This window comes from Ictidomys tridecemlineatus, chromosome 16 (assembly GCF_052094955.1).
Source record: "Ictidomys tridecemlineatus isolate mIctTri1 chromosome 16, mIctTri1.hap1, whole genome shotgun sequence".
NCBI lineage: Eukaryota > Metazoa > Chordata > Mammalia > Rodentia > Sciuridae > Ictidomys > Ictidomys tridecemlineatus.
Window position 1 is genome coordinate 48,382,501 of NC_135492.1, and position 24,896 is coordinate 48,407,396.

Genomic DNA, 24,896 nt, shown 5'->3' on the forward strand with positions numbered 1-24,896 from the left:
CTCAGTATAATAGATAGAATCTAATATTTGTGGTCAGAACTCTTTTCTCCCTCAAGCTGTCCTAGGGCCAATTGCTGACAACATTTTGGAGTCCCTGCTTCAATTTGTAAAATGCAGATGACAATAGATATTACCTGAGCCGGTCAAGGTGAGGATTAAAAGAAATAACAGTTGTCAGTGAGACAGCATAGTACCTGGTACCAACTCTGTGCTCCTTAAATGTGATCTATTGTTGCGTTGGTTGTGTTCATTGAAATAACAGAAGCAAGTTGGTAGAGAGGAGGAAAGTTAGAAAAAGCCGCGTTCCTAACACATTCCTATAATATGAGTATTATGCACACACTTAGGTTATGTTGAACTTGCCGTTGGTTCTGAAAGCAACAATTTGTGGCTATAAGAATCCCACCACATTTTAAATTTCAAACTTATTGCTTTTTTTTCCCCCAGTAACACCATAGGTTCAGTGATGGTAAGAATCACTTTCGTTTTAATAAGTTTTTTAATTTTAGGGCTTAGTACATAATAAATAGTCAATAAAGTAAGTAAAGGAAACAAGAAATCAATGAATGACCAGTGCTCGGAAGCTCACTCAAAGTGAGTCTCCTTGTTTTATTCTTGTTCCTTTATTTTCTTTCTCCTTCCTAACACTTAAGAAAAAGCCTTGGATTTGAAGATCAGGAAGTCACTCATGGTTTCAGACACCACTCTTTGGATTTCACAAAGTATCACTCTTGCACTGCCCAGCCTCAACATTTCCTGTGACAGAAAATCATTTCCCCAGTTTTCTTTGGAGTGTGGAAGTTGTGACTAAGTTCTAGTGAATGACAGAAAAGAAGCTTGCTATAGAAGTTCAGGGAAATGTTGCCTTTCTCATCAAGAAGACAGGCGTGGTCAGTGCTTAACCTCCCACCTCTCTGCAACAGGGTTGGAGACTTAATTTCTAGGGCCATCTTGAACCCCTGTGTGTTGCACAGGGAAAAGGTGTAAAAAACAATACTGCCAAGTTGACAGCTGCTGGCCCTCTTGTTAAATTAAGTCCCCCTTTTGTTAAGTCTCTGCACATTGTGATTTTCTTTTCGTATGCATCGGAAGCTAAGTATCCCTTGCGCTTTGATTGGCAGCTGAAAATATCCTTAATGGATTCATTTGAGTTGTATGCAAACCCTCCGGCCAGAATCAGGAACCTCTTCTGATTTGAACACTCCCCACAGTAGGCACTTTCTCAAACATTCTGTGTTGTCCATGCAGAATAATAATTGTATCCTTAAGTTGTGTGAAAAGCTTACTCTGATATTTCTCATTATTTCAAGAGAGAGAGCCATTTTTAATTTACAGGAAAGTTGTGTTCAGATCAGTATGATCGTTGCCCATGATAGTGTCATTTTGCATTTTCTGGCTGTAAAAGAATGACTTACCTAAAACTCTCAACTCTGCGTTTGCGTAAATGATCTGATACTTGTTTTCTGCAGTGCATTGGTAGACACCAGAATCCGACACATTCAGCATAGTTATGATGAGCGTGCCATTATCTATTTGAATTCTCTCCTAATAAAGAAAAAAACATATGTAAAGCTACCAGATTACGAATATAAGCACTTGCTTTACCAGAAGACATTATTAAAAAATGTGTGTGCAAATCTCTGAAATGTGATGCTTTGGTGTATTACTTCATGATCCTGAGACTTCTGAAGTTTTTTTAAAAAAATGGAAATATACGTAGTATAATTTTAATGGCTAGAATATTTCATGCTATTTCATTTTGGAAAAAAATTGGCACTGTTTGCACCAAATGCATGTTAATTTTGTGTTAAATGATATATGAAGTACTTGGAAAAAATCTGCCAGTCCAGAAATTCCAAAAAACATGGTTGACAGCAATATCACATAAATGTTATGGTTAGAATATTATCTGGACTTCGTATTGTGAGGCATTGAAAAGTCTTGAAATGTGACAATCTGACAATTTGCCACTTCAGTTCTAAGTTGGAGGATGGGAACTTTTCCTTAACACAGCCTACCGTAAAGAGAACCTTGACAATCAAAATCTGATTACTGAGTTCCATTTGGGGTATAGAAATACAATTTGAATATTATATTGAAATGGCACATGGTACAATTTTAACGTAAAACTTCGAATTTCAAGGTAACTTTCCTATTCTCGAAGGCTAGTCAATGCAGGCTGGAGGTCCCGGTATCAATGACGATTATTAACAAAACATAGCAGATCAGGTGAAGTTTTCCCAGCAACAGGGCTGCTTACCTCTGGGTGGATGCGTTCGCCATTCTTCAACCACGTATACCAGGGAGCTGGCTTTCCACTGGCTTTGCACTCCCAAAACAAGCTGTCGTAGATAGAGAGGTATGTATTTTGGATTTTTTGTTCCCATTCTGGAGGAGCTGTTTAAAAAAAAAAAAAAAGGCAAAAATAATCGGCAAGGCAATCACCTAGGACATGGCTCTGTTCCCAGGACCAGGTTGACTGGATCCAGAGGAAAGGCATACATGTGATTTGAGAGAGGGGACATACAGGAGCTTCAGTGGGTGTAACAGAAGTCTGCTGCAAATATCATTAGGTATTCGGCTGAGGTTCAATATTTGCTATCTGTCCTTTTGCTGTACCTGCAGGACCAGCCAGAAGTAAGATCCAAATGGAGAACAGAGCCAGAGAATGATGTGAAACTCAAGGTGAGAACAAAGGTCAATTTGGAAAATACAGGCCAAATCTGAACCCGCTGTGGGCCAGATTTGGTCTCAGCTAACAAAAAATGAAACATATCTTTTTAGGAAACAATCACAACTCAATAGCTAGGAGCATCAACCAAATGTGAGCCTCCACATCCTACAGGATGACAGTCCAATACTTTTGGATTCTCTGGAGTTTGACACAGATGCAGTACCTAACTTTGATCCTGAGTACAGGCCTTCCAAAAATATCATTTTCCAATATGAAAAAGTACTGAGGCAAAAAGAAAATGTACACATGATATGAAAATAAGGTGGCATTAGCTTTAGCTAACGATTATTCGTGTAAACAGGTAGGGTACCCATTAATTGTTTGTAATTGTTTTAAATGAGTATTTCTTCCATGAAGATGATTGGAAACTGTCCAAACATACTAATCAACCCCTCTCCTTTATTTAGTTCTGTCCTGGTCTATGTAGGAGCAGAAGGACTTTCCCTTGGAATCTTTGGTGATGACGAGTGAGGTATTTTAAATGGGTCATAGCCATTAATTTTATTTGTAGTCAATTTTTTTTTTTTGCAGAGATTTAAGATAACCTGCTCAAGATGACAAATTTAGAAAAGAGAGAAGTCACAATTTGATTTCTACGAAGATAGCCTAAGTGAAGAACTGGTGTTTAGGATGTTTGTTTGGGAATGTGATCCCCAAAGGAAACTATCAGAGAAAGGGTAATTCAATAGGGAAGCAGAGAGAGAGTCAATGCAAGAGGAGTTATGGAGTTGACCACCAACACGGGCCATTTTCACCCCATCCCAGGGAAAGAATTCTAAAGAGTCTTTGTACATTTTCTACTCGGGGGAAGCATTTATTCACTAGTTTTTGTTCATCATCACCTAAGGGTAGTGTTGGTATAGACTACCAGCACGGACAGGATGCACATGCGAAAATGCTAAGCAGGTTCCTAAAGAGACCAAAAAACTCAGCTCAGGAAACAAGAGGTACTCAGTGTGGTCCCCTCTGTCACGGTGCACCTATAGAATGCAGTGCTGAGCTGGTCCCTGTAGCAATAGTTGGAATAAGAAGTGGAGCCGTGAGAACCTAAAATGGTGCACACCATAAAACCCAGGGCTGTCTGACTTTCAGGTTTTTCTACTGCAACATCTGCCTCTAGGAAGACAGTGGTCTTTCAGGGGGGACTTCTCATGATATCACTGGTGTGGAAAACGAAGGGCAGGAATTTCACCAGTGAACATCAGTGTAACAACCAGTTACAGGACATGTCTTCTAAAGCCTTGAGGGACAGATCCAGGCAACTACCAGGGTGTGGTGATAACACTGAATCTTGTTCCTTCATGTTATTAAATCAAATTTTAAAATCTGTAGATACTTGTTGGAAAATTGTCTTAGTATACATTTGACCTCGGAGGGGAAAAAAAAATCATATCCATATACAATCTCAAGAGCTCACAGAGCTTTTTAATCCAATTCTTCGCCTCTTGTCATAATTCTAGCATTAACGGAATGTCAACATTGTCTGGATGCTTAGCCTCCTGATGAGCAAAGTGTTCAATCTTCAACCACATAGCAATTACATGGATAAAAGCTTAGAGTTTAGTGTCTACCATACCAGCATGAGTTTTAGATTTTTTTTTCTTTTTTTTTTTTTTTTTACTTCTAACAACGAGTAATAGAAAATCACCGGACTTCTCTGACCATGTTCTCTTCTTTTGTAGTGGTAATAAAACTTTAGAAAATCCTTTTGGATGTTAAAAGACAACCTGGAGAGGGATTGATAGTATGACTTATCTGTGAATTACAACTTAAGCAGTAATGTAATGAAACAGCTCCCTAATGTTTCAGCTGCTCATCCCTGAGATAACTTAGCCCAGTCTCTCTCTCTCTCTCTCTCTTTTTTTTTTTTTTGGAACACTTTGGCAAATCACTTAATAGATGACTGAGAAGTATAATGACTATCTTATTGACCAATCATTCATTATCCCTCCCCACAAGGAATGTGTGGATTCTGTACATGGCTGATTTAGATCGTGGTGAGATGGAGTGTCCGGGGACTTGGGTGACCGTGTTGAAGAGTTTTGTGAGTTAAAAAAAAAAAAAAAAACAGTTTCAGAAGCCCCTTCAAGATCTCATTCTTGGACTTGACAATCAGTATCTGTGAGATCTATTTCAACTCACCTCAACGTTTCTTACCTAGAGTATCACTGAAAGTGATTGCTACCTCTCAAGATGATTGTAAGAATTTCAAGAACTATTATATGCAAAATTCTATGAAAGCTGATAGTTACTGGATCATTGTAGAAGAAAGTACTTTATTATTCATTCCCAGTTTATAGATACCTTGGGTATTCTGGCTCATCTCTTGGTTATATCTTTGTTTATTAAATAGAAAAAAAATGGGAAATATTTATTGAAAACTAGCCAAAGACTTTAATACCATGATTCTACTGAAAAAAAAAATACGAATTTCTTTCTTACTGTTTCCTTGACACAGGATACTAAATTCTAAAGACTTTCATTTAAAAAGCAGTTAGTATTAAATTTTTTTTTCCTTGGGAAACATTGATAAAACTGCTAGGGAATCATACTCTATATTTAAAATAGTAGTTTTCATTTTGAGTTAAAATTGAAAATTCTAAAAGAAATGGAAAATAATATAACCAAGTCACAATATGTTATCCACACAGGACACTGAATTGGCATTCCCATGACTTTTCTAGTTAGCTGAAAGATAATTATTTTTTTTTCCAATATGTTTGTCATTGATTTTAAACATGTCACATAGGAGAATATTTTTAGATATGTGTAAATACAATTTAAAAACTTCTGTGATGCAGGCTTCAAATTTTTCAAAGATATTAAGGATGTTTTAAAAGCATCCAACATTTTAATAATTCCCAGGTATATCTTATGGTGTATTTGACGTAAAAAAAATAATAGTTCCAAGCAAGTGCATATTTTGGCTTGGGTGAAAGAGAGCGTAGACAACTTTTTAGATAATTTATTAATTTATTATCTCACTTAGTTCATAAGTGATTTTGGTACATATATATTTTAATGAGGTAATACCCTTATTTTTCTGTGCCCTTCACACGGGCAAAGTCTACAATAAATGGAAACAAATACTGCAAACCACCATTCGATATGATATTTTTCCTATCATTTTACTAAATTCCACTTTAATTATAATTAAGATCATCATAGGCTGCTGCTGCTGAATGTTTTATAGAAGATATATTGGAGTCCCTGCTACCTTATAAGTTTTTTGTAGCATCAATATGACATGGCTGATATCTCCCAGGCAATTGTAATAAACAATACCTTGGTGACAGGATGTATTTTAGAGATGGTCATTCCTACCTGCCAATCATTGTGTTAAGCACCCAACCTGGAAGTGCATTTCTCCTATAACATGATAATGACATTTGCCATTCACTGAGTGATATCACGGAATATTTTATTTGCTCACCATAAAAAATCAGCTGACCCTTGGCCAGGTTTCTTCCTCGAAGATTGCCTGCAAGGCACTCGTAGAAGCCTTCATCTTCTTGTCGGAAGCTGGGGATTTCGAGGACGGCTTTGGATTTGCTGTATTTGACTTTCCCTGGCAACGGGCTTCCGTCCAACCTCCTCCAACTAATATCAGGGACTGGACTAAACAGTTAGACCTCATTAGAACAGACAATGGTTTAATCTTTATGACAGAAGGATAAAACAAGAGCATCCTTAAAAACAACTCTGGAGAAAAAAAAATTCCATCAATCTATGGTATCGTGACTCGTTTTCCGATCGTGCAATCATTCGCCATTCACTCATTCATTTATCGAACTCTTGATTAAGGACCTGACATGTGCCAGTCATTGTACTAAGCTCAGGGAATCCATTGATGAATAAAATAGACATAGGCTCTCTGCCCTCACATTGCTTAGAGACCAGCAGAGACACATTACATCAACAAATAATAACAAACATACTTGCAATTTGTAATTGAAACAAAAGGAATAGGAGCCAGAGGTAGTAATAAGATTGCATCAATTTAAAGGTGATGGTCAAGGACATTCTTGGTGAGAATGTGGCATTTAAGACTCATCAGGCTTTATATTTATTCACAGATTCTAAAGCAAACATGTAGATGCCTCTATATCTGAATTGATACCAACGGGTAACTAGTAAACATTCTAGATGGGTGCTTAGATTATAAAGGGGATTCAGTACGGTAAAACAGATCCATATAAATTGAGTTTCTATAATCCTCAAAGATTCTACTAATTTATACACTATTAAAAAAAATAAAGGTCAACTTATACCATACCCTGTCTCCTCTTAGAAAGGATTTATTTCATCTATAGAAATTGAGACTAATATCTCAAATCTGATATTTTTAGTTCAATGGGGGATGTCTTTAAATAAAGCAAAAATAAACTTTATAATATCTGAAATAAAGTATCCAACCTTAAGGAATGAGCTTAGGATCCCTGATGTAGAAGGTCTCACGATCATAGGTATAAAGAAATGCAGGCTTGAAGCAACATGACATCGGGAAAACTTTCACTAATAAACTGCACGTTTGCAAAATGAAGCTATGGTCTATCGAGACAAACATCTCTCCTTTCTTACTCTCTAGCCATTCTCATTTCTTATAGATGTTCATATGATTTAAATATTTTCACTCTCCTTATATTTCAAATTAATAAGAAGAAGTCATTCTGCAAAGTCCAATTGTTAAGTGTTGCAGGAGAGGTGGGTTTCTTCCTTGAAAGTCATGTGAGAGATTCATCCAATCATACACAAAGGCATTGACACAAGACTTGTAGAGTTGGAGCAGGAAACAGCTCCCGGAAATGGGTGATGACCTGGGAGCAGATTCAAATACAGCACGAAAACTAATGAAGCGTTAGGAAATCTTACTGGAAAAAACACTATGATCCTCTTGTGGACATCAAAGATAGAGCCAAGAAAACCATACCACATGCTCACAGGTACATGTCAGAAATCCGGTCCGAATCAATGTTTGGGTCAACTATTGTTCTCAGAGTAACCATACATTTACAATTATAACTTGAATTTTGTTAAACACAAAATGAAAAGAATTACTATCCTAAATTTACCTTCAGCCCTTTTAAGAAGATTTCTTACCTGCCACAAATTTAGGTCGATATTTTATTAAATGGGCAGATTCCCATTTAATTGGATTAATTCCCACTCAATTAACCTTGAGTGACTGGTTTTCATACTTACTTTACGAAATGCCTAACCAATAAAAATGAAGTCCTAGAAGAAAATTTACTAAGAAAGATATTGATGAAATCTGGTAAATATCATATTATACATTTATCATTCATTCTAAACATGTATAGGCATTGCATATGTGAAAATTTTAATATTTTTGTGTATGGGTTGCTGGGATATGGATTTTTTACACTTTTATACTTTTCTTTTTTGGCTTATTTCTATTTTCTATGAATTTCCCACAATGATCATGCACTACCTGTGCAATAAAAATCTTCGAAAGAAACTAATGGTTGGGGATTTAGCTCAGTGGCAGAGCGCTTGCCTAGCATGCACAAGGCCTTGAGTTTGGTCCTCAGCCCTGGAGAAAAAAAAAAAAAAACTAATATATAAAGAGAAAAATAAATAGAAGCTCTTAGACTTGTCTGAATCCAAGATGCTTTGTTATATTTTGATGGAAGTGCAACTCTGAAGCTTAGGATAGATTTGTACAAAATACCCAACTGAAAAAGCTTCTAACCTGAAGTATTCAGGCAAAAAAAAAAAAAAGTAAAAATTATATATTTTTTTCTCCTAGATATGTCTTAGCACTTTCTATAGATTGTGAAGATAGAAGTCATTTTTTTGCATAACCAAATACTATAATAATAATTGGCATAAGACTACCACAAATATTTCCCTTTAATTAAACACAGCCTCTGTGCCAGCTGCGGTGTAGGTGGATAGTATGTGCGTTATGATTTTATAGACCTTTTCTGTAGCTAAAAGAGGCAGAGCAGGGATTTGTGGCTGTGGGTTGTGGTCTCAAAAGCGACTCAGCTATCAGGAGACAGGTGAAAAGATCACCCTGTAACAGCCGAAGTCTCTGCCCTTGCACAAAAGTGGGTTTCCATTGCCAGTGGCCCCACCGAGAGGAATCAAGAAGGATGAGTTCAACTTGTCCCAAGTATTCCAACTTTCTCAAGGAGAAAGGACTCGGTGACAAGAAGGGGTCCCACTTGAAAAGCCCTTTTACCCTGGAGAGTAGAAAAGACCTATCCTGTACTGACGTACTGTTCCAAGAGTGTGAAAAGATCAGCGCCAGGCTCCTAACCCTTCTGAATGTTATGCACCCCGGATTCCCAAGAACCTTCACCGTCACCAGCCTGTACCTGCATCACCTTGTAGCAAAGACCTTCCAACCCCGAGAGCGGACCTCACCTTCACAGAGACAAAGCAGAAAGCACCCAGGGATTTACAGGCCCCCACCCCCAGCAGCCCTAACCAGTAGCTGACATAGGGTACTGGTGCAGATGCTGGGCGTCCCACAGCCCTGCTGGGAGACAACTCTGGGGCCACCTTCAGTCTTTCCTGAAGGCAGGGGAAAGGTGAGCCTACCCTCCTGTGGCCTCTGCCTGGTTATTGTCTCTTTCCTGCCCCACACGACCATGCTGTCAAGGGGTCTTTCTCGGAATTCTTATATACAAGTTTCAAACAATTATCTTTTCAGGGTCTGTCTCTTGGAAAACTAATGTATTAGGATGCTTTTTAACACTCTATGCGACTTTGAGTTCCATAGTCAAGTGCACGGAATCCTTAAATGTGTTTCAATATGGTCTTCCTGTATAGGTAGTAGACTCACAGTAAAGTCTGTAGAATTAAACATGGATGGCCCAGAAGATCAGAAACAAGCAGTGGACCACTGTGAAAAACCAGGCATTGTGAAACATAGTCTAAGAACTTACTATTCTGTAGGGCCAAAAATAAAAGCAAAATGCAAAAAAAAAAAAAAAAAAAAAAAAAAAAAAAGAAAAGAAAGAAAGAAAGAAAAAGAGAAAATAAAATAAATTGGGGCTGAACATAGGAAAAGTTCTAGAATTTTCTAGAATTTCTAGTGTTTCTTTTCTAAGAAATATCCTGGAAATTCTAGAAAATACCAGAACCTTTCCTATGCTCAGCTCCATGTTTTTTTCTCACCCGGGTTACACTTGGAGTGATAAATATTTACTACATAATTTGATTACTGAGAAGGAAATAAGATCATGTGTGTTGTGGTTTTTTTATATTACCTTTAAAGTTAGAAGGCTACAAGATTCTAAGTTGACAGAGGATATTTGTTTGCTGCCTGCATTTTACTATTTCCCGGAAGCCCAATTCTTGCTATTTTTACTTCATCTAATTGGAAGTGGTGCCAATAGGAGAGAGCTCTGGATCAGATATGGCCATGGGAGGTTTGCACACCAAGGTCACCTTGATGGTCCAGCTTGAGCCAAGACAGACAGATCAGTCAAAGGCATGAAGACTCAACTCCGAAGCTACTTTCCAAGAGTGATTGATGTCAGGATGTCTTTGCTCTGGGTTTTTGAGTGGGATACTAACTTCAAGCATCTAGTCCACAGTTTACCAGAAATGGATTCAGCAAACACAAAAGAAGCACACTTGGAATTCTTTGCACACACACACACCTAGGTCAAGTCATGCCTGGAGCAAACAAAGCAACAAAGCAAAACAAAACAACTCTTAGAACATTCCAGTTTATCAAAACATTCCCTTTTTGTCTTCAGCCCGTTTGAATCATTTTCCTGCTGCTTTCAACCAAATGTGACCTCACAAATAGATCCAGGACACAAGGGTAGCTGGGTTTACCTTCTACTAGTGTGATTGAATTGTATGATAGGGTGGATTCCTTCTGCATATGATAGCTTCTGTTCAAGATATTTTAGAATTCTTGAAGCAACCAACCCACAAAAATAAGGACTCAAAAGTTCCAAGAATTTCATATTCACAAAAAAAAAAACGAATGGAAGATAAAAGAAGTTTTATAAGATTTCATAATTAATAATTAGATGCTCAGAATTTTCTCCAATCTGTTATATCATTGCTGTGTATGAATATCATGATTCTATTGATTATCCCTAGTCATGTGCTATGGCTTAGATATGACGTGACCTCCGAAAGCTCCTGTGTTAATAGAGGAATGTTCAGAGGTGAAACGATTGGATTTTGAGAGCTGTAACCCATTGGGACATCCTAGTTTGAATGGGCTGACTGGGTGGTCAGGCATGGCTGGAGGAGGTGGGTTACTAGGGGCTGCTCTGCAAGGGTGCGTCTTCCCTGTGGTCTCTCTCTGATTCCTGGTCGCCATGAATGGAGTAGTACTCCTCTACCACACTGTTTTGGTCTGCTTTGTTGTTGTTGTTGTTGTTGTTGTTGCTGTGACTAAAAGATTTGACCAGAAGAATTTCCAGGAGGAAAAATTTATTTGGGGGCTGCTGGTTTCAGAGGTCTCAGTTCGTAGACAGCTGGCTCCATTCCTTGGGGCTAGAGGTGAGGGTGAACATCATGGCAGAAGAGTGTGGAAGAGGGAACTGGCTCTTAGGAAGATCAGAAAGGGGGGAGAGAGAGAGAGAGAGAGAGAGAGAGAGAGAGAGAGAGAGAGAGAGAGAGACACTCCACTCTCTAGATGCAAAATATAAACCTGAAAGTTATGCTCCAATCCAGCACTTCCTCCGGTCAAATGCTGCCCATCTTCAATTACCATTCATTAATCCCCTGGTGGGATTAACTCATTGGTTTGGATTAAGGCTCTCATGAGCCAATCATCAGACCTCTAAACTTTCTTACATTGTCTCACACATGAGCTTTTGGGGGATGCCTCATATCCAAACCATAACAGACACCCTCCTGCCATGATGATCTCTCTGCCTCACATTGAGCCCAGATTCTTAGGGTGAGTTAACCATGAACTGAACTGTTGAAAACCATGAGGTGAAGTTGTGCTCATCAGGTATTTTGGTCACAGCCACACAAAAACTAACACAGAACGTGAGACACAGACTCAAGGACAACAGCTCTAAAACCGCTGACTTTTCTAAAAAATGCATTTTAACAATAGTTTTCATTTTATCCTCAAACTTCTAAGATAAACAATGATGAACTACTTTACAGTTCATGCCTTCTCTCTTATTCGAAGTCCTAAACAGACAAGCGGATGGAAAGAACAGGAAGACGTGAAAAAAAAATGAAACAACGTTAGCAGTGAGATTTAAAGTTTAACGTAAATTAATTGTGCTAATGCATATTATTCTGTGTAAATAAAAATGATTATAATAAAGTTATAGTGGTATAATATTATTTATGCAATATAAAGAGAAGGAAGACTCCTATATTTAGCTGTATTTTGTGGCGTGTTTATGAGCACAATTTTATTTTCACTCACAGAATTGGAATTAATAATAATATATCATTCATAGGTTTATTATGAGGATTAAGTGAGATAATCCATGCCGTTACTAACCCAGTAAACAATATGCGTAAACATGCATAATAAAATGCAATAATCTAGTATGATAAATAATGTGACTGATCAGGTCAAAAGCAAGAATTTGTTGATCATTTATCACGCCCAGAGAATGAATTATCTATATGATATAGATGTATGTGTTTGTCTTCTCTGTTAAGGAATTTCTACGGTTAGGCTTTCAATACAAATAGATTTACCAATCATTCATAAGCTAAGGTCAGACCTCCACATCAAAAACGAAAAGGCTACCAAAGGGTTTTAGTTACCTTTTGCATAGCTGTGACCAAAATACCTAATAGGAACAGCTTAAAGGAAGGACAGTTTATTGGGGGCTCACAGCTGCAGAGATCTCAGTCCGTGGAGGGCGGACTCCATGGCTCTGGGCCCAAGGTGAGGCAGACCAACATGGCGGAAGGGCCCAGCAGATATTCAGCTCATGGAGGGTTAGAAATCAGAGAGCGGGGCAGTACAAAGGGAAGATGCACTCTTCCAGGGAATACCCTCAGTGACCCACCTCCCCAGCCACACCTCACCTGCCTGAAGTTACCACCTGGTCCATCCATTCCAACTAGGATGGACTGATGCGGTCACAGCTCTCACAATAGGATCTTTACACCTCGGAATATTTCTGCATCAACATAGAAGATTTGGGGGAACACCTCACATGCAAACCACACAAACAAGAATGGATATATAAGTCCCTCAAAGTCCATTTCCTTCCTCCAGCACTACTGCACAGATCACCACCTCTTATAGTGCTCATGTTGATTTCCCCCACGCTTCATCATCAGTGGACCATGTCTGTAGCTAGGAAAAGAATCAAACATGGTCTTCCAAAGAAAAGAGAATCCTGTGTAAGAAAGCTGGGCCTTGTAAAATACTATCCACCACCATTAATTGAGTGTTTACTGTGTACCAGGCATCGTGACCGATGGCTTCCATATATCACCTTCTTCGTGAAAGGCTCGGTTGACAGCGTTTGGCCCTGCTAATTATCTTTTCAGAATGGTGCTCACGTTCCGACAGATCATTTCAACGAAATTATAACCTGCAATTCTCCTCTGCTTGGAGTTCCAGAACAGTCTGATTTATTGTGATCTGCCTTCGAAGTCTTTTGAGTCGCCCACCCTTTCAATTACAACAAGTGGGGTATGCTTTTCCTCCTCTGGATTCCGGGGATGGTTTGAGGTTCTATCTACTTGGTCCACTGTGATGATGCTCATGGTGCAAGTTTCCCTGGCAGTTCCTTGGGTGCAAGAGAAAGTGATTTACTTAAGATGCAATCTTAGCATGCTAATCCCACCCAAAAGGGCATGGAGCAAGGGGCAATCTTGAAGTGAGCTTTGTAATGGAGATATGGTCGATTGTAACTGTGCCACAATCCAGAGTCAAAATGAACACTGCCATCCTTATTCTAACTAACTACAGGGTTCAGCCATTTCTGACATGATTTTCCTTTCATCTCTAATCCTCCTTCTCCTCCCACACCCGCCCTCTGCCCTTTTTCCCTGCAAGAATTCAAACTTAATGTACTTATGGATGTAAACCGCAATAAAGAAAACCAATCTGAATCTATTCTGTCATCCAAAGTGTCGTCAGATCAGAGAGGAGGGATTCTTGGACCTTGTATTTCAAAGCGTACATTGCAAAAAAAAAAAAGTCTTTTCTTCCTGTGTTCCTATTTTCTAAATCATCTTCCTGAAATGTGTTATCAGAGTTGTGCCATAGAACGAGATGATAAAAGCAACGGTTTTCTTTCTTTCTTCTTGTCCTTACACTCTGATTTTTTTTTGTGCTTCTTAAATCGGCATTGGCATAAGTAAGGACTTCAAGTTCATTCTCTCAGGTCTTTGTGCTTTGATAGAATGAGCATCCTATTAATTTTATCTGAAGAGAAAGGAGACGTTTGTTAACCATCTGGCCTAGTTCAACCTGCAGTGGAAGTTAAATCAGAGCTCTTCACACGCCCGTCGGAACCCGCGCTGGGATTCTACACTTTCAGCCCATAAATAGAATTTCCATCACTCGTGCTATTTGAGAAAGCTTATAGTTCTCCCCTGGATTGCTTAAAACTCATTACCCATAGCTTAAGTCCAGACCCTCCTTAGTTCTGAACTAGAGATTGGTACAGAGAACCAGTTTCCTAAGATGCTCGTATTTGGGATTATTCTTAACTTAAACCTCATTTCAGAAAATCCTGTCCGTGGCCGTTTTCAATCGCACAGAGCAGGATAACAAAACCCGCCAAGAAGGCTTTGTTAAATTTGCAGACCGTTCAGCTGGCTGCTTTCCGTTCCCCAACTTGAAATATTCAGACAAAGAGCTTAGAATGTTAAGAATGTCCTATGGGGATAGACTGGGGATAAATCCATGAGTTCTGTAGAAAAGCAATCTCACGGTTAGGGGAGAAATGGGAAAAACCTTGCCTTCTGAGGAAGGGAAATGTAGTTTTCATTCTGTTTTCCTGGTCAGGGCCTAGGCTGCACTCAATGCTGTTCTCCTTCCAGAATTTATAAGCTCAACTCTTCACCCCAGGCTGGACGTGGGGCCCTTGGGAAGTGACCAGGCCTTGGGGGGTGGAGCCGTCATGAATAACATGAGTGTCCCCCAGTAAAGGGGTCTGAGGGAGCTATGGTGTCTCTTCCACCATGCAAGACACAGCCAGACTGAGCTACCCAGGCAACGAAGAGTGCCCTCATCAGACCCTTGGCCAGACACAGAATCTGCCATTGCCTTGATTTTAGACCTCCTGGCTCCTAGAGAGAGGGGAAATTGATTTGTGTGTATGTCCTTCCTTCCTTCCTTCCTTCCTTCCATCCATCCGTAAGAGCAATGGTAACAGAATGGTACCTTCTCTTGGCGGCGTAAAAGAACACAAGGGAATTTTACAATGCCTGAATGAGAATTGTCTCTCGGGGTCTCACTTTCCCTTTACATTAACTGGAGGTGACAAAGGACACATAAGAAGATGGAGTGAGGAAAGGTCAGCCAGAGATGCGTTCTGAAATATAAAATTGCAACCCCCAAGTAAGAAAGCAAATCTCCTCCGTATGGCAACCGGTCATCGATAGGGACAGCAAAGAACCACTGTCCAAAGGTAAGCATTTTAGGTTTAATTTCTACTCCTTTTGATACAAGTAAAGTAACCACTGATTCACACAGGAACCATAAACTTTCCCATCTCCGCAGCACAGAGAGCTAAAAAATGAGACCGTGTTCAGCAGTCAATTATAGTTTGCTCGTAGTTTTCTATTCATAATGAATACTAACCCTAGACACCCACCTCTGGTATTCTTAAAGAAAATGAAACTTTACAAGGTTTGAAGGGTTGGGCTTTCTCACATTTATTTGTCTTGACCTTGTCTCAACTCATAAAGTGTAAATTTTCTTATAAAGATGTAAAGGAGATTTGAAAATGATACTCTAACATTTCATTATCCTGTTATTATTATGTCTTTATGTCTTTATTTATTATTTCTTCTTCTTCTTTTGGTTAGGGTCTTTTTCCTTTCTTTGTTTCCTTTTTTGGAACTGGGGATTGAACCCAGGGCTTTGCATATGCCATGTACGCACTTTGCCACTGACCTACATCCCAGCTCACATCTAGTTTTTATTTTATTTTTTAAGATGGACACAATATCTTTACTATTTATTTTATTTATTTTTTATGTGGTGCTCAGGATCAAACCCAGCGCCTCACACGTGTGAGGCAAGCGCTCTACTACTGAGCTATAACGCCAACTCCTACATCTAGTATTTATTGAGCACATCCTATATACCAGGCTCTTAGCTGAGCATTTCCCTGAAACTACGCAATAACACTATAAAACACATGAGGGCTGCTGTTCACAATTGCAGATGAGAAGGACCAGGAGAGTTTGGCTAACATGGCCAACATCACACAGCAAATAAAAAGAAAGAATGTGAGCCCAAGTCTCTTTTTTTTTTGCATAGAAGCTGAGCTCTAAATCACCAAGCCTTAACCGGGTACAAGAGGAGGCTCAACCTTACTAGGATGTGTAATATGTGCTTGGCAAAATGTTCTTTACCTAATGAAATAATGTGCTTAACTCCCAATAGATACAGTTATTTTTTTTTTTTTCTATAAGGACCGTAGAGGAAAATCAAAGAGTTTTTTTACTTTGTTTTGTTTCAAACATATTGACTCCAAATTTTAGTAAAGGCTTAGAGATTGGCTCCAAGGTTAGCAGGAAAATAGGAACAAAAAAAAAGTTGTTCCTTCTTTGGTCCCAGATCTCTTCCAACATAGATCTCAAATCTTGCTCTCCAGTGACCGCCAATTACTTCACAGTAAGAAGTAGGGTCTCCTGAGAAGTGGTGATAAACTAGACAGAAGAACGAGAAGTCACTTCTGGAAGTATGTACATATTCGTCTCAGACGATTTTTAGAGTCTTTAAACTATTTTAATTTTAGAAATGGTATTATAGAAGCCCAATCTATAGTTTATGAGAAAAAAAAATGTGAACAAATGTTTGATGTTAGACTCAGGGTGTATCTTTAGGATCAGAAGAGGTCACTTGGTCCCTGGACTCTCAATGTGACTGTTCTTGAGAACTGGACTAGATATTTCAGAAAACGTAGCATTTTATCTTCTCCATGTGAGGAATTGCAATTTTCTAAAAATAAACTGAGGAAATTTACAGTGATGCGGGCAAAATGAAGCCACAGTTATATTCATGATGTCATTACCCATGATTAAAAAAATAGAAAAATATAAAACCCTCAATGTGCACCAGTCAGAGGCTGGCTGAATATCTATAGTGAATTATCCCACTATCATTACACAAGAGAGAAGAGAAGAGAATTCAGTGACCTACAGATACGTTCATGGCATATTCTCAAGGCTTAAAAAATCATCATACAAATGAACACACAGAGTAGCATACCAACTGCATTACAAATAAAATAAAGACCGGAAGAGCCTATGCCTAGTCAGATACTGAGAGTGTTTTTCTTCTGATAGAGAAATTAAGGGTGAGGATAATTTTATTTTCTTCTTTTCTGTTTGCTTATGATTTTGGAATTTTGCAAAATGAACATGTCTGATTTTTTTCAATAATTAAAAATATTAAAAAATATTTGTTTTGTATTTAAAAAATAGGACAACAGGACGCTCCAGTCTTTTTGCATGCCTTGTGTTCTTCCCCGGGAGCTGACATTTCAGATGCACTCCAAGAATTCTGTCTGTCTTGCTTTATGGAAAGCCCTACAATGTCTTGTAATAATTTATAGATATTCCTTTTCCCAGGTTGATTTCATTCCATGCAATGGATGTGAATTTGCACACACTCCCTGGATTGGGGATTTTCTACTTTCACTTTCGACATTTTCCCTCCTAAGTTCCTTGGACAGGTGTTCCTCCTTCTTATGAGATTGAAGTTTCCCCCCACCCACCACCTGATGTGCAAGGAACATTTTCTAAAAATCTGGTGGACCCAGGAAAGTACAGATCACACCAAAATCTACCTACGCTGCTCCTATAACATATATACCTATGATAATGTTTAATTTATAACTTACATATGGTGAGAGATTAACAAGAACTCATCATAAAATAGAATGATTACAGTAATGCCATTCCATAAAAGCTAGATGAAGGTGATGTGCTTTCTCTTCCTCAAAAATATCTTGTTTATTTCTGGAAATTTCCATTGAATATATTCAGAGTACAATTGAATGTGAAAAATTGAAACTGCATAAAGTAAATCTGTGAATGGGGGGGGAACTGTGATTAATCAAACGAAAAGTATTTGCAATTGACAATTTTTCTCTGTTGCTTAACAGAGAAAAGTCAATAGAGCCAGAAGCTTGCTTTAAAAAAAAATCATCAATGCAATTGATAGATCTCAAGCTGGCTAATGAAGTTAGAGGACAGGACAGAGTGACAAATGTCCAAAGCAAAAAAGATGTCACCCCTGCTTCTATTATTGCACCTGCTAGAATTTCCAACACAACGTTGACTACAAGTGTTGAGAATAGAGGTCCTTGCCATCCTGGGACATGAACAAGAACAAACAAGTTGTATTAGTTCCTTGAAAGACATAAATTACTAAGATCCTCACAAGGAGAAATGGATACTCTAAACAGAATTGCAAAACGAAATTGAACCGATAACCAATATTCTCCTACTGTAGGAAAAGCCACACCCCAATGGTTTCCCTGGTGAATCTCTTGGCACATGAGGAAGTAATAATAATGATTCTGTAATACTCTGTTAGAGAAAATGAGAACACAGGGAATCATTTCTAATTCTTTTTTATGAAATAATCATTATCATAATACCAACACAAAATGAACAGCTTTTAAGAAAGACAATTACACCTCAGTACCTTTCAAGAATATAAGTGTACAAATCCTCAAAAATATTAACAAATCAAATTCAGCAATTAAAAAAAAAGATTTATGTACCACATTCATGTGGGATTGATTCCAGGTGTGCAAGGTTGGTTCGGTTTTTCTTCTATTGGAAATGTCTATGAAGGATGCAGAACAGACACTGCACCTAATGGTGAGGAGATGGATGATCTCACACTAGGCAGAGGTAAAAGAGCAGGGTGCCTCTCCTCACCACACTTATTCAACTCTGTACTAGAAACCCTCGCTAGTGCAATAATACAAGAAAATGAAATCAAATGTGCAAAGACCGGAAAGGAGGAAATAACATTATTGTTCCATATAGATGATAATGCAAAAATTTCAAAAAATCAACAAAATATCATTCCACAACTTATAAGTGTTTACAGCAAGATCATGAGATACAAGATTAATCTCATAAAGTTCCCTAATTTTTATACTAAAAATAGACAGTTGTAATTTGAATAAAACAATTAAAACATGTATGAATACAATATAATATATATTAACAACAAAAATCCAAATGTGTGTGTGTGTGTGTGTGTATGAAATCTGTTTGCAGAAAACAAAATAAAACAAATTTTATGAAAGCAATGACAGAAGATTTACTTAAATGGAGAAATATTCCAAGTTCATGGATTGGTAGACTCAATATTGTTAGGATGCCCATTCTTTCTTTCTAACTTGATGAATGGATTCAATGCAATCACAATTAAAAGACCTGCAAGTTATTTGTGGATACAAATTGATTATAAACATTATATGGAAAGACAAAGTAGTAATGAAAAAAGAGTAGACAAAACAGTAACCAGAAATAATTTCAGAATCAGACCTACCCAAATGCAGCCAATATCTTTTGATAAAGGTACAAAGATAATGCAATGGAGAGAAGTTTGTCTTTTGAACTAATATTGGAACCACTGGATGTTCCTATGCTATCAAAAGAATTTGGGCATAAACTCCCCCCAAATTAATGCTAAATGGATCACAGATCGAAATGTAATACATAAAAGTTTAAAAGTTCGATGACAGAGGAGAAAAACCTAGGTAACCTACGGGAATGAGATTTTACATTTCACATGAAAATCTTGATTTATTAAAGGAAAAAAAGTAATGGATCGCTGGTACCTTTTTGAAAACGAAAAGACAATCCTTAGAGTGGGAGAGAGTATTGGCAAAATCCATGTCGGATACTCATCCCTATGCAAGATGCACAAAGAAAGGTTTAAATTCAATGATAAGAAAATAAGCATCTCAGTTGAAAAAGTGGGAAAAGAGCTAAGCAGACGTCTTACAAAAGGAGGTGAACAGATGGTAAACAAGCATATTAAAAAAGATGTTGAGCAAATTTTGTTATCAGAGAACTGCTAATTAAAACATTCAAGAAAGACTACTGGGGCTGGGGATGTGGCTCAAGCGGTAGCACGCTCGCCTGGTGTGCATGCGGCCCGGGTTCGATCCTCAGCACCACATACCAACAAAGATGTTGTGTCCACCAAGAACTAAAAAATAAATATTTAAACAAAAAATTCTCTCTCTCTCTCTCTCTCTCTCTCTCTCTCTCTCTCTCTCTCTCTCCCCTCTGTCACTCTCTCTTTAAAAAAAAAAAAGAAAGACTACTACTTACCTATTGGAATGTTGACACATTTTAAAGTAAAATGCTAGCTTGTGTTTCGAACTATGTTAAATTTCATGTATGACCAGTGAGAATGCAAAAAAAGAAAAGGCATAATACTGTTAGAATAAAATTTTATCAGTCAGCACTGAAAAACTAGGTAACAATCCATGTGGTAACAGACGAGGGTCCAAAAGCACATTCAACTTGATCTGATATGTAAAGCTGCACAGAGAAATATGGATAGACGCGTGTAGATCACAGATAGAACATGCACGCGTATTTCTTCACTGTGTCATTCTGAAATTGCCCAAATGAATGACTTTCTGGAAGCAATGAGGTCACCTAGCACCCAATTATGGTTCCTACTATCATGGCCAATGGAAGGAACTAGAGATCCTTTGGGGCAATGGCTAGTTTCAGGACGAGAGCTGGGAATGCAGAAGTCTTCTAATGCTGGAAAAAAATAAAGAAGGGCTGAAACACACACAATACTTCTCATGTTGATGGCGGGTGTAACAGGGCAGAAGCGTCAACTGAGAGAGCCTCCCCCTCCAAGGGCAAAGCAGAAGTCTTTTGAGCATTAACATCAATCAACGAGAACCAGGTTACAACCCAAAGTCTGAACTCAGAATACACGAATCAGTACTGGGGCCAGGAAATCATTGAACGTCAATGAACGGGAGAGAAGTGACAAATCTTTCAGGTAGACTTCTAAATACACTATGCAGATTCAAGAGGCGATGGGAGACGAGGCACAACTCCGACATCTTCACCTCTTTCCAAAGACTCAGCAATGGAAAGGGGACAATTAGAAGAATTCTGCAGTGGAGAATCCTATCAAAAAATGACTTCAGCCAGCCAGCCAGCCAAAGCCAGTATTCACAGTCACAAGTCACTTTGATAGAACGGTACCCATGATATGACGTGATTAAAAATGGCATGCTTTATCTGTGATCTTTCTTCTCAAAACCTATAATCACAGTCAAATGAAGAGGAAAAACATTCATCAAATTCCAGTGGAAGGAAATCCTACCCATCAAACAGATCACCATTCTTTAAAAGTCTCAACGTCTGGGGGGACATGACTCAGTGGGAGAGCACTTGTCTAGCATGCAAGAGGCCCTGGGTTCCATTCCCAGCACTGCAAAAACCAAAGCAAAACAAACAAACAAACAAAACTCTCAAGGTCTTTGTAAATCAGGAAAATCTGAGATACTGTGAAAGCTAAAAAAAAATAAAATAAAATAACTTAAGCAGACAGGAAACATCAATGTCACATGGTAGAAATCATGACAAAGGGACTTTTAAGTCAAAAAATAAGAAAACATCAAGGAAGCGTGACTTTAGTTAATAACAATTCATCAGTGTCGGTTGATTTATTGGAACAAATGCGCCCTGATAGTTTAAGATGTCAAGAAGAGGAAACTGTGTGGATTTACATAGAATCTCTATAGTAAATGCTCAATTTTCATGTTCTAAAATTCTTACTGAAAAAGACTTGTGAGTCAAAAGAAGAATTTGCAGAAGGAGAACAAAAAAAGGAAGATGAATTTCTCATTTCTCGGAGATTTGAAAAAAGAAAAAAAAAAAACTTTTAAGTCATAGCCGAAAACTTGGTCTACCAATGGACTTGAAAGTGACCCTTTCTGATTTCAATTTAACTAAGGGCCGAACAGAAGAAAGACAGATAGTCAGAGGCTAAGGTGAGGATGCTTCAACCATCCTTCAGTGAAGGTCTAGAACGAGAGAGCGGATCCCGAGAGAAAAAGGGTGGTCTTGCATTTTTCTATCAATCTCATCTTTCTCAGCCTGTGAGTCCCCCACGGCTTGGATATGATCTTCCTCATGTCCCTAGTTCCCAGGGCCTGTCTCCCAGAGAATCCCTCTGGACTGACTCTGAGAACTAAGCTGTGATGGATCGGGTGAGATATTCGATGCCTAATTGCGGCGTTAATAAATAATTGCTGCTTAATTTGCCAAATGAGTGAGGCCCCATCAATTATCCTCGGAAAGATCAAACACGGAAATTTTAAAGAGATGAATCCATTCTTCTGGAAAAGTCCCTCGAGATTATGTCATCTGTGAGGATAATCCAGAAACCACTTCTTTTTTTCTGCGTGGGATTCTTTTTACCACCTCAGCCAAAGCAGCTTTGATGACTGCTGTGATTAACAAGATGATTATTAGTTATTGATTGCCCTTTGTGGCCATTCTGATAGGTGAATTTAATGGTCCCTTAACAATCCAGCTCCGTCTATAAACTCAATGATCAATCTATATTTTTTGGCATCATGATGTATATAAGAAAATGGACCAACATCACCCAGCCATGGATGGGGGACTTTGGACCTAACCCCTGATCTCTTTCAATGAAAAGTCCATACTCTTCACAGAAAATGATACTGCCTTCAAATGCTAGTGAATCCACTGATGGATCATTCATTGTTGGAGCACCAGTGTGTGTGTGTGTGTGTGTGTGCAGGTGTGTTTGTGTGTGTGTATGTAGGAGTGCGTGTGCATGCATGCCTGTATGTGTGTGTGTGTGTGTGTGTGTGTGTGAGAGATTCACTGCTGTCTTCCAATTTCTGAATGACCCATTTGAAGATGGGTCAGACTTGTGATGTGCATGCCTGGTTAACAGAGGTGAGTGTTCTGTACAGTTTACGGTGCTATTTTATGCCAAAGGACAGAATCTCAGGTCAAAAAGCAAAGCCATTATCAAGAACCTAAAGATCAGGTTTCAGAGTAGAATCTGGCATCCATATGGGACAAATCATACATACTCAGGGAAATATTCTGTTCTCTACCCATTCAATTCAGTGATGAGAAAAAATAGACAAACTACTTATTAGACACTGAGACTGGGAGTTAACTACAATATCTGGTGGATTAAGAAACAAAAGCAAAAGTCAAGGTCTGCAGGAAGCTCAGAGCACCTAGTTAGATCTAAAAATTCTGTTGTCATCTGGAGTGACCTAAGAATTCTCACTGCAGTACAATCTACGGTGATGCGACGGGTATGAGGAGCAAGAGTGCATCCTAAGGAACAGCTCCCCATCAGCAGAAAGTTCCAGAACACCTAAAAAACACTGTTGGGAGACTCGGAATTTATTGTATGACATTAATAGCCAAGCTGGGTATCCTCTGCTTCCTAAATTAGAAAAAAATAAATAAGGTGGACATGAATGCATAAATACAGCCTCTGTGTGAAGGCTCCAAAATACATGGGAACACTCAGTGCTACCTACTAATTTTATTTACATCTCAGAGCAACAAGAGCAAAGTGACAGAATCACTGTTATCTTTTCTGAAAAGGGGAAAATACGTTGGGTTGTTTATCAAAGTAAGAGAGTAGAGTTCTGGGGGACATTGGTTTAATTTCTTCACCAAGATCAAAGGCCCCCTATGTTTTTTTTTTTCCAAAGGAGACACGCACATCTGTCAATCACACCACATTTACCTGGCCCCTATGTAACCGTGCAACCTAGGCGTGGAGTTTTGCAAGTTATTTCACAATGCAATTAATTTGCAGCTTAGATAATTAAGAGTCTGCCATGTTAAACAAATGAGACGAAGCTGAGAGATGAAAGCTGTGATGGTGTCATCTCTCAAACCCCAACACAGAAAATGAGCTACATGTCCCCAAGTCACAGCAGTTACCGTGTAGGCAGGTACTTCAGTGTTCTGTATTCTCCTGAGCCCAGAGTGGTTTACCGTGGTTATGTTCTCACCCTGAGCCCTGCAGCCAAACTTCCCTGGACCTCTCCAGCTACATTTCCTTCCAACATGATTACAGTGTCTTCCTTTGTTTGCTTTAGTTAGAGAAAGTTCATTTTCAGAGCTCTTCCATGCCATCTCTTCCAGCTTTTTTAAGGATGGCTCACATGGGCACCATCACACAAATGATCATTCACCTCTTTCTGAGTGATTTTTGAAACACTTCTCACTAAAACATACCTTGGATTTTTTTTAAAAGCTTATATTTTGAGTCATTTAAAAAAATATTCAACATATAAAATTAAATACTCACCACCAAAATATTAGTCATTAGTGGACAATATAAATGGGACTGATTTCCATGGTTCCATTTCCAAAAGCATTTGTTAACAGTTTGCTGAATTTTCAAAAATTTTTTCTAATAAAAGGTCTATTTAGTTGGGATCCAACTGCTACTGCATATGGAAGATTCATTTTTTTATATTTAGAAGGTAGTTTGATATGAACATCAAAGGGTTGGGTGAATGACAGTTGAATCAGTGAGATATAGATTTGAACTCAGATCTGCAACTAATATTGGTCAAGTGGCCTAATCTCTCTAAAGCTCACTGTATTGACCTTCAAAACTTCACTTGGCCCCTGGCCTTGTAGGCGCAGTTAGGACAGTACTAACTTTCTTCTGGAAACCATAGAAAGTGGCACAAATATGTTGGTGGAGGGGGAAACCCTTTTTCCAGTCATTTAGCAATTGACAAAGCAAAGTTGCAATCCCTGAGAGAGGGAAAATAAATTAATGAAGCCTTTGATAGCTGTTTTTCTATGTGGAGGTACTTTGCAGATCAGGAGGGTGGGGAGACCCAGTAGCACAGTACGGTTTTGTGGAGGGAAGAAGACACAGATCAGAATTCAGGGAGACTGCAGGAATTGCAGAGTAGAATACATGAAAAGAGGTCATTGTGAAGTGAATCTGCCCCAA

The 24,896-nt window shown here is 38.5% G+C and overlaps 1 protein-coding gene across 3 annotated transcripts in view; it reads right to left on the reverse strand.

Moving 5' to 3' along the window:
• The window catches only part of Cntn6 (contactin 6), a 284,323-nt gene that overhangs the window by 63,887 nt on the left and 195,540 nt on the right, over positions 1-24,896 (reverse strand). For 2 of the 3 annotated variants that reach the window (XM_078033570.1, XM_005330954.5), the window contains exons 8-10: positions 6,168-6,352; positions 2,261-2,397; positions 1,416-1,545 (exon numbers count right to left, since the gene is read on the reverse strand). In XM_078033570.1, coding sequence (XP_077889696.1) covers positions 1,416-1,545; positions 2,261-2,397; positions 6,168-6,352 — 452 coding nt within the window. The remainder of the gene's footprint in view (positions 1-1,415; positions 1,546-2,260; positions 2,398-6,167; positions 6,353-24,896) is intronic. The other variant, XM_078033569.1, reaches the window with a different exon arrangement.